We start from the raw sequence: 10130 nt of genomic DNA on the forward strand, positions 1-10130 counted from the left end.
GGAGGCTATGAAGTCCCAAGATCTGCTGGAGACCCAGGAGAGCTGTGTACTTCCAGTCTGAGTCCAAAGGTCTGAAAACCAGGAAAACTGATGTTTCAGTTCGAATCTGAAGGATGGAAAAGACCAATGTGTCCCAGGTCAAGCAGACAGCCACAGGAGTTCCTTCTTACTCAGCCTTTTTGTTCTAGTCAGGCCTTCAACTGATTGGATGATGCCCACCCACATGCGGGTTTACTTTGCATATACCATTTATCTGCTTTACTCAGTCTAGTGATTCAAATGTTAATCTCATCCAAAAACACTCCCCCAGATACACCTAGAAAAATGTTTGACCAAATATGTGAGCACCCCATGGCCCACTCAAGTCCACGCATAAAATTAGTCATCACCATCTGCAGTATTATCATTGTCTTCATTACTTTCTCAAGTCCAATCAACAAAACAATGAATCAAGCTCTGATTAGTAATGTCTGCTGAATTCCGTGGTGTAAATACCCCATCATGGCCAATTTCAAGCTACCAATATGATGTCAATGCATGTGAATTAGGAAGAGTTGGAGAGCAGCACACCTTTATATAGCAGAGTTGGCCCTCCATATCCACAGCTTCGGCATCTGAGGATTCAACCAATAGTAGATTTCAAATATTCAGAAAGGCCAGGCACAGTGGCTCATGCCTGTAACCCCAGCACTTTTGCAGGCTGAGGCAGGCAGATGACTTGAAGTCAGGAGTTTGAGAGCAGCCTGGCGTACATGTTGAAACCCTATCTCTACCAGAAAGTACACAAATTAGCCCAGTGTGGTGGTGCACACCTGTAGTCCCAGCTACTTAGGAGGCGGGAGAATCGCTGGAACCCAGAAGGCGGAAGTTGCAGTGAGCAGAGATTTCGCCACTGTCTTCCAGCCTGAGCAACAGAATGCGACCATCTCAAAAAATAAAAATAAATATTCAGAAAAATAAAAATAAGTAAAAAATAAAACAATATAGTAACTACATAACGTTTACATCATATTACTTGTTACAATATAATGATTTAAAGTATAAGGGAGGATGTGAGTAGGTGATATGCAGATACTCTGCCATCTTATATAAGGTGCTTGAGCAACCACAGGTTTTGGTTTCTGCCGGGAATCCTGGAACCAGTCCTCTGAGGCTATTGTATTGTGGCCACAAAAATACAAAAGGCATAAATAACTTTGAGAGTGTAGATAACAGTTACATAGAGTAAAACAATTAGGGTGTTGAGAATATATTATCATTGTTTTCTAATATAATTTGAGAGCTTATATAATTTAATGTTCAATAATAGATATGTTTGACATCTGATCTGCAAAATTTCTGAAAATGTAATCATCAGCTCTGGCAGGTCCATGGGGACTAGCGCCAGCGCACCCCTAGAAGGGCGTTGTTTAAGCTCTGAGGGAAATTCATCTGGTCCCCTACTGTCTTTGTGGAAAGCCAACCCAATTTTATTTTGGCCAAAGCTTACTGAAAATAAAAACAGAATCAACCTCACTGTTCTTCTTGGTATTATTTTTCTTTTGAAGTACACAGACGTCGTTACACACTTAGTGAATGATCACATTTACATATTTCAACCTGCAATAACAAGCCATAAAATTATCAGTCTGTGACATGGCAAAATATAGGTGGAGGCAATCAGGGGATTTGCTGGCACCTTCCATGGGTCTAAATGACTCCCTCGCATGGGAAGCTGCCTCTACATAGATGACCAATCTGGATAATTCTGCCATAATATCTGAAAAATTCTGACAAAGCCAGAATTAGGGTTTGAATCCTGCTGGTAATTATAGTCATGAACGTGGAGACACAGAAAATCAGAGAAGAATGATCCCCTTGACTTTCAGTCTAGTGATTTACCTACCGTACCCACTCTGCTTCTAAGTAATGAGTTACTTAATGCTTGTCAAGTAATTATAAGCTGTAAATCACCAAATACAAGGCATCATTAATGTCCGTTTGAAACTGCACAGAGAAATTTTAGTAGGCAATGTATGAGTCCCCAGTGAAGACAAGACTCCGTGTCTGTACATTTTCTTGTCTCCCTAAAAACTAAAAAAAAAAAAAAAAAAAAAAATCAGGTATGGCAAGATGTTTTAATAACCTCAGATAGCTAGAACCTCAGTTTTGAGTATGACCTTAATTGCCTTAATACCATGCTGGGGGACAGTTTGATCAAATTATTTATTAATATGTGGATCACAAATGAGTCTGAAAGTCTGAGTCACCACTACCCTTTCCCCCAGCACCCTGCCATTTGAGATGGAATGGTGTGGCATTCTGAATAGAGGGCAAGATTACAATTTAGTCAAACTTCATATATGTACTCTGCAGTGCAGGCAATTTAAAAAAAAGAAAGTTATTTCTATACTAAGTAACCCATAAATATCAAGGGCACTTGAAGGCAATGACATTGTTAAAATTAAGGGGTGTTATGGTGTATTTATGATTGGGGTGAGGGAGTGGGACTTCGATTTAATTTACAAACAAATTAGAAAAAAATAAACAGACTCAGCATTGCTATCATAACTGGAAAGGCTTGAGAAAATTTAATCCAACTTCCCTGATAACACTTGATTAATCTCAGACTTGGAGGAAAATCAAGATAAGATAGGAAGTCTCTATCTGTACCGAGGGCCGAGGAACTTGGGGCTTCCAGTGCCCACAAAGGGCATCACGAGACCCTTCCCAGAGGGGGATCCCTTGCTCCGAGTTCCCTTTGTCTCTCTTGGCTCCAGCTCCAAGTCCATGAGAAATCTGTCCCATACCCATTCTTCTGAAGCTTCCAGCCTTTATCACCGGGAGCTGGGCTGGAGTCCCACCCCCACCACAGCTCTGGAGACAGGCGACGAATAGGAGACCCAAATTTAAGTTGTAGCTCAACCTTTGACCACTAGAGGTCTCCTGGAAAGCAATGACCCGTATAACCCGGTTTATCCTCCTTCAAACCAATAGACTTGTTGCACTAAGACTTGGCGAGCCTGCTCTGCTCAAGGCCTTATTAATAACGCCACCCGCCCCCGCCGCTCATGATGGCGCCAGGCATAGAGGGGGATGGGACCAGGCAGTGGCTGACCCTCAGACAGTGCTGGTTCTTTACGAATCCGTCTGCAGCCTCCAGGGCCGCCCCTTCGAACCGCAATTCTTGACCTAGCAAAAACAGGACAGCGTGCCTAACTCGAGGTCCCCAGGTGGGCTGCATGGAGCCCCACGGACTTCCACCGATGAACTGGGCAAGGCACCCAGGTTCAGAATCACCTAGCATTAGATCTGCCAACAGGCCGGGATCCACTCGCCCCTCGCTTCGCCCCCCTAATTCCCCGCCCCTATTACCCCCCTTCACCGCCTCCGTTTTGCCTCGGGATCGCAAAAGTGACCCGAGCTTTAACCAGTGGAAGCAGATCAGGGAACCATTCACTGTCCCTATTCTCATCCATGTGGTATTTTCTGGAAAAATTAGCGACTTCTAGCTAGAAGAGGAAAGAAAGGGGGGGGGGGGGGGGAGGCTGCTGAGGGGGAGCAAGAAAGGAAACAGCCAGGTTGAATTCCCAGTCTTTATCAAGCAATTCGCTCACCAATGAGAGAAAGCTGCAGTGGCAGATTCGAGCCACATGCGGTAGTGTGTAGCAATTAGTAGATAAAATGCTGACTAAAGTGCTAAAACATGAAGTATTATTGTAGCCAAGGTCAAAAATGCTTCAGTTGTCTTTTGCAATTTGGGGGAGGGGAGGCCCAGAGGTACCCAGAGAGGTTTGCATTTTCGAAATGGTAGCCTTCTTTCTTCAAACTGTACTTTGCCTTTTTTCTTTTCTTTTTTTATGATCCTGTTTATTATAGTCCAAGCTGCCTAATTATGTCACTGCTGGTTTTTGCAACTAACTTAATCCTCCTGATCCTTTATGAAGCGATTCACAGACACTGAATAATGTCTACTCTCTCCTGTCCCCTTGAGGGGCAAGAATGATTTTTTTTTAACCTTATAAATATATCCGTTTACTTAAAACAGAGATTTGGATTTTTGGCTAGCGAAGCATTAGGAATCTAGGTGTGTGGGTACAGGATCGTGTGCTTCAGTACAAGAAAGAGCCCAGAAATAGCGGGTCATATAAACATATACCACTCTCCCTGCCACCTTTTATACACACCAAGTTCCAGCTACAAGCTTTTTTATAGATAAATAAAGCAATTGCTTTCATGATTATAACTGTCCTGAATGGATTGCCTTCTTACAACATTCAGTCTGTTTATGAGTATTTACTTTACATTAGCCCAGGGACCCTGCACTGCAGGAGTTTGCCTCTATTCCCCTGGGTGTCGGTGTCTCAAGTCTTACATCTGCTCTGTGATTGATGGAGCCCTGAATCCACGTTATTACTCTCTCACAAGCAGAAATCAAACAGGCTATTAACTACATTACTTCAAAGAACTGTTTCAATACAATCTCCTTATCTTAATTGAAACTTTCTTTGTATGGATGTTTGCTACACAGATAATTTACAGGTGCCCATCAAACATCACATTTAAAAAGAGGTAAAATTGAGGGACTGGGGGGTGGGGGTAAACACTATTGTGATCTATAATTTTAAAAGATATTCACAGTATTAGTTTGATTTATTAGATTTATTATATTCATGGGGGGTGGGGGCAGTGCTGTAAAAAGAGGGGGAAAGATACCCCTGTGAGCCGGTTTTGAAATTTAGCATTCATGTGATTACAAGGCTGCAGATATTCAAAAATATTCAGACCTAGATCCCTGCAATTGTTAACATTCAGAAACCTATCGGAGAGATAAGGCAGCATGCATCCTAGTTCAGCGCCTACCTTGAAGAGCCGAAGAAACAAGGTTTCTAATTAGATGTTCACTACACTCTTACATCACCAAAGACAGTAGAAATTGCTTAGATGCTGTAAAGAGCTGTATAATTTTTTAAAAGAGAGATTTAATATACAATTGAGGGACACCCTCAGGCATTCTGTTGAGGTTTCCTGCATAAATGCTGCTGCATTGGTCATACAGGAAACTGACTCAGAGTTGATCTCAAATACGATCTTGTCAAAATACTGCAACTCAAGTTTTTTAATATAGGATTTCTTGAACTAGATGTATATATTTACGCTAACAGGACAGAGACTAACAGAAGCCTCAGGCATATCTATTTTTAAAAAAGATATGTAAAATGTCCCTCAGTCAAGTCCATTCATATGTTAAAAATGAACAAAATGGGTGATTCTAATCAAATGTCTGCAGTATGCATTATAAAGTTAAAGAGAGAGAAAGCGCAAGAGAGCTATAATTTCTCTTTGTAACCCATGTTTATAAAATAGGAAGATCAGATGAAATTTCAAGAGATAATTAAAGAGTGATGTGCAACTCATAATTTGGCTAATGTCAAAGATGGGAGGCTGTGAATTGTATTCCTCCATAGTGCAGAGTTGTGATATTACTTTAAATTATTAAAATAGTTTTCGACAGCTTTCAAAATACCGGTTCTTTGGCATTGGCTTTTATTATTTACTGTAATTGGAGGATCTGCCATTTTCTTTCGTTTATCTGTGTGTATAGAAACGAGATAGATCTTGCCTTTTATTACTTCCCCATGTTCTGAATCAAAAAAATGTGGTTTAGATAATGTTAAGTGCCCTAATTCTTACTGCAGCGGACACAGACGTTATGAAAAGGCATAAAAATACACACAGAGGGTCTTTCCACCTCAAGTCACTGAATATGAGGCATTTGTGCTCTGCCGGGTGTATTAACTTCAGCCATGTGAATATAATTTTCATTAAAGTAATCCTGTTTCAACTAGATGCTGTGACTAGAGGTGAAACGTTGCGAAAGCGTTAAAAATAGCTTACTAGTAATTTCAACATCCTGTAATTTTATCACAGATCAAGTTTCAACTGTCATACTATACAGACCTTATTCCCCATATAGTACATGTTTACTTTTTTAGCATGCCAGACCCACTTTGGAAAGATTGGTGCCAATATAATAAAAGCTGGAGTGGGGGTGTGCTGGAAGGAGTGGGAGGAGAGCGGGGAAGGGGGTGGGGGAACGTGGGGGAAGCAAGTACACCATTTTAAATCAACACTGCGAAAATGCAATCTAGCCTGGCGGAGGACCGGCAGCTGGGTCGGAGCGAGCGAGGGCTTTGCAGTCTCTGCCTGTTCCTTGTTCTGTCGCTCTTAAGTTTCTCTGTGTTTGCATAATAGCCGTGCATGCAAACCTCGCAATGCTCCAGGGCTCCAGAACAATAAATATACACATTTAAAGCCTTTATTGTCTTACGGTTCATGCCCTCGGTTTTCAACAGCTTAATTTCTGGTTGTATTTAACTAGTTTGCAAATGGATTTTTTCAGTTTCAAACTATTATTGAGGAAGCTCCCCTCCCTTTTTTGGCGGGGGAGGGGATGGGGGTGGGGTAGAAGTCGGTATATTATTCCTGTAGCGCTGGGTTATATAAACACATTATCATTTGAGAGCGCCCTTGGCGTCCATCAGCATTGTAAACACGTACTAGTGTATATACTTCAAAATTAAAGAATGCACACGCAGAACCGGGAGCCTGAATTCATATTCTGAGCAGACTCGCTGCTCGTATTTATTGATTTATCATGCATCGTTTATTGTTCCAGTCCCTAAATGCAGTAGCTGTCCGTTCAATATTGTTTGCAAAATCCTAAGATGTGTGTGCACTGCTCACTTGTCTTTTTTTTTTTTTTGCTGAGTATTTTTTTTGCGAAGCGAACAAATGCATTAATATTTATATGTTTATATAATCGATAACCCACTTTTCCCTTCCATGTAAATAGGCATCAAAAGATAATTTAACAGATTAGTTCTCGAAAACATGGCAGTGAGGAAGCGTAATTTAACTATCAAACAAATCTACATGTCTAATAACAGCAAATCTGCTAAGGAGCATTAGAAAGAGGAGCAGCGCCCCGGAATCTCTGCAGGAAATGTTCTTTATATTAGACATATACAAGCAGGTCCTGTCAGATGCACAGCGAAGCTCGCTAGCCCTCCTCTCCTCCAAAAATCTCATCAGACGATATCCCTAGACAGGGGCGGTTAGAGAGAGAGAAATCACATCTTCACACACTTTTTAGGGTGCTTTTTATTTTTACAAATTTTCCTATGTGTTTTTTGCCTTGATCCATCCTCTTCCCGCCGAGATCGTACGGCGTCTTTCTCTCGATTATGAATTTGATCAATCCATATTTGGCAGGAAACCCACATAGTTTTTTCAGGAGCTGAAAATTGAGTTGTTATAGAAATATTAGGACATATTTTCAATCATTTCGGTGCCCAAAGGGAGGCAAGAGCTCAGTTTTATATTGAGACATTACGCCGGCTGGAGGCAGAGAATGCGTTTCCCTGCCAGGACCTGATGCAATCCATTCAAGCCAACAAGTTTGGAGAGAATGTTGAGTTCAATCAATTCAGAACGTCGAGATGGAGCCCAACTCACTCCAGGTATTTCGCTCTCCTCCGCTCCTCCGATCCCGGCACCCCCCGGCACCCCCCAACCCCCCAGCTCACCCACACCTCTGCACCCACCCACACCCCCCACAAACTTTTCACCAAACTTTTACCCTCTGCATCCTCCCAAATCATTTTTATTGTTTAAAAAAATCCCTGCACTGATCATACATACATAATGTAATTTTACCGCCTCAGATGGGGAGGTGGGGAGAAGTGGCGGTGGGGGGCCCTGAGTTTTCTTTTTTTTTAAGGGAGGCAGAAAATTTGTGGGTGCTATTATTTTTCCACCCAGCGTTATATCTGTTGGATCGTCTGTATTAGGAGAGTGGATGTCTGTGTGTAAATGTGTCTGGGAATAGATGTTTGTGCTCTGATGGCTACATTATTTATTTGGTGTTTTTTCCCCCCTGCAGTGGGTCGGCTCACCGTGTGGCTTGCACGGACCTTACATTTTCTACAAGGCTTTTCAATTCCACCTTGAAGGCAAACCAAGAATTTTGTCCCTTGGCGACTTTTTCTTTGTAAGATGTACGCCAAAGGATCCGATTTGCATAGCGGAGCTCCAGCTGTTGTGGGAAGAGAGGACCAGCCGGCAACTTTTATCCAGCTCTAAACTTTATTTCCTCCCAGAAGACACTCCCCAGGGCAGAAATAGCGACCATGGCGAGGTGGTAAACCTGTCTGTCCCTCTCTTCTTTCTTTATTATTTTTCCCCCTAGTAATGCTTATTACAGGGCAAGCTTGAAAATACTGTATTCACTTCTGCAGGCGAGCAGGATCGACTCCTTTTTTAAAGGGGTAGCGCCACTAGCTGGGGCTCGAGTATTTTACCATTGTCAGAGTTTGGCTGTCAGCTTTACAAAGAGGATCCAACTGCTGATTTTAGTCAAGATCAAATAACTTGTTCGAGAAGGGTTTTGTTCAAGGATTGTGTGTGTGTGTGTGTGTGTGTGTGTGTGTGTGTGTTCATTTGCTCTCCTGCTATTGCCTCTTGAACATCACATGCTTTTTTATATTTTTTGCCTTTTGAAAATTTACCTTCGTGTCTCGCTCGGTCGTATCTGGGTGGATTTCTTTCGGTGGGTTTCGATATTGTTCTCTTTTTTTTAAAGTAAGTATTTGATATGTTTAAGAGGGCGGAAATTACGAAATGGAGGCAGAATGAGATCAAAAGCTATTGAGTTGGCAAAGACGTGTTGAATAAAGTGATAAATGACAGGTACTGGAATAATACATTCAAATAACTTGCAGATCTGCCCGGGCGGATTTCAAAGCGGTGGTGTAACAGGCACAAACACGTTAAGCATTAACAACTATCTCTAGCCCACTCCCCCTCCCCGCGGACAAGCCATTTGATGTTCTAGTTTGCAATTACTCCACGCAAAGTGGACGTCTTCCTGCACGATCTTTGGGGGTGTGTGAGACGGGGCCGGGGGAGGGGAGGGCAGAGGGGTGTGTGCTCGCCCACTGGCCCCACGGGTCCGGCGTTCTCCGGCCCAGACGGCGCTCCCGGGGAGGGCGGGGAGGGACAGAGCGTCCCCGGCACGTTTCTGGGCGGCCGCGGGGGCGCTCGCCTCTCTCCCGGGAGGACGCCGGAGGTGAGCCCGCTGTCACCGGGCGCCGGGGCGGCCGCCTCCCTTCGGCTCTGTCATTGCATGTGTGACCGCAGTTCTGCAGGCTCCCCTCGTCAGCTGACCGACCTCAGCGCCGTGGTACCTACCGGGGGAACTATTTTGGGGCGTCTGTGCCCACGGCGCAGCGGGGAGGGAGGGCGCACGGCCGCCTGGCGAGGCTTTGTGTTGCCAGAGCAAGAGCAGGGCAATCAAACAGACTTTTGAGGGCAGCTAGTGCTGTGCCAGGCTCTCGAGCTTTCGAGGTAGGTGTAAGGATCTAAGGATCTAAGGATCTTTTTGTTAAATGAATGGTTTCCCGTTTAACTCATCCCGGGGCTCGGAGCTGCCAGTCCTTCCAGAATTCCTTGGTCTGATGGAGTTGACAGTACTTTTGGCATCGCCTGTTCACGCCCTATCCCCAGCATCGAATTACCCGTCAGTGGTCTACGCCGGTTAATTACTGGACTTCGTCGAAACGTTCGCCCTCGAATCTGCCTTTTCGGAAATAAGCCCCTCCCACCTCCCCGCTCACCTCCCCCCTCCGCCCTCCCCCGTCAGCTTTGCTTTTTAAATGTTCATGTTTCCCGACGTCCGCCTGCAATTTTAAAAAGGTGTTGTTTGGAAATACTGTGAAAAATCCTGCAACCTACCAACAGGTTGAGCTCTTTCCCCCTCCCAAGGTCTGGCTCGGCCCCCTCCCCCGACCCAACTTTCCTGCGCAGCTGTCTTCCTCCGCCTCCCCCTCCTGATTTCTTATTATTTGCTTTTCAAATTTATTACTTCAACATGGCCTGTGATCTGGAAAAGGGAAGGATTAAATATCCAGAAAAGAACTAGTGCCTAATAGACATCTGACTAAGTCCAGGAGGAAATTATTCAGTGTTTTATGGGATATTTTGTGGTCACTCCTTTTTTTTTTTTTTTTTTTTTTTTTGCAAATTCCTTTGATTTTGTTCCCCTGCTCACTTTTTTTTTTTTTTTTTTTTTGCTGAGTATTTTTTTTGCG

General features: G+C 43.5%; 1 protein-coding gene across 3 annotated transcripts in view; it reads left to right on the plus strand.

The window, feature by feature from the left end:
- The first annotated feature begins 6571 nt into the window (after nt 1-6571).
- Nucleotides 6572-10130, plus strand: part of ARID5B (AT-rich interaction domain 5B) — a 200031-nt gene continuing 196472 nt past the window's right edge. Inside the window, exons 1-2 of one of the 3 annotated variants that reach the window (XM_017542309.2) lie at nt 6572-7502; nt 7925-8179. In XM_017542309.2, coding sequence (XP_017397798.1) covers nt 7482-7502; nt 7925-8179 — 276 coding nt within the window. In that variant the 5' untranslated portion in view covers nt 6572-7481. The other 2 variants (XM_017542311.2, XM_037743383.1) reach the window with 2 other exon arrangements.

Source organism: Cebus imitator, unplaced genomic scaffold (genome assembly GCF_001604975.1).
Source record: "Cebus imitator isolate Cc_AM_T3 unplaced genomic scaffold, Cebus_imitator-1.0 Scaffold142, whole genome shotgun sequence".
Lineage (NCBI taxonomy): Eukaryota > Metazoa > Chordata > Mammalia > Primates > Cebidae > Cebus > Cebus imitator.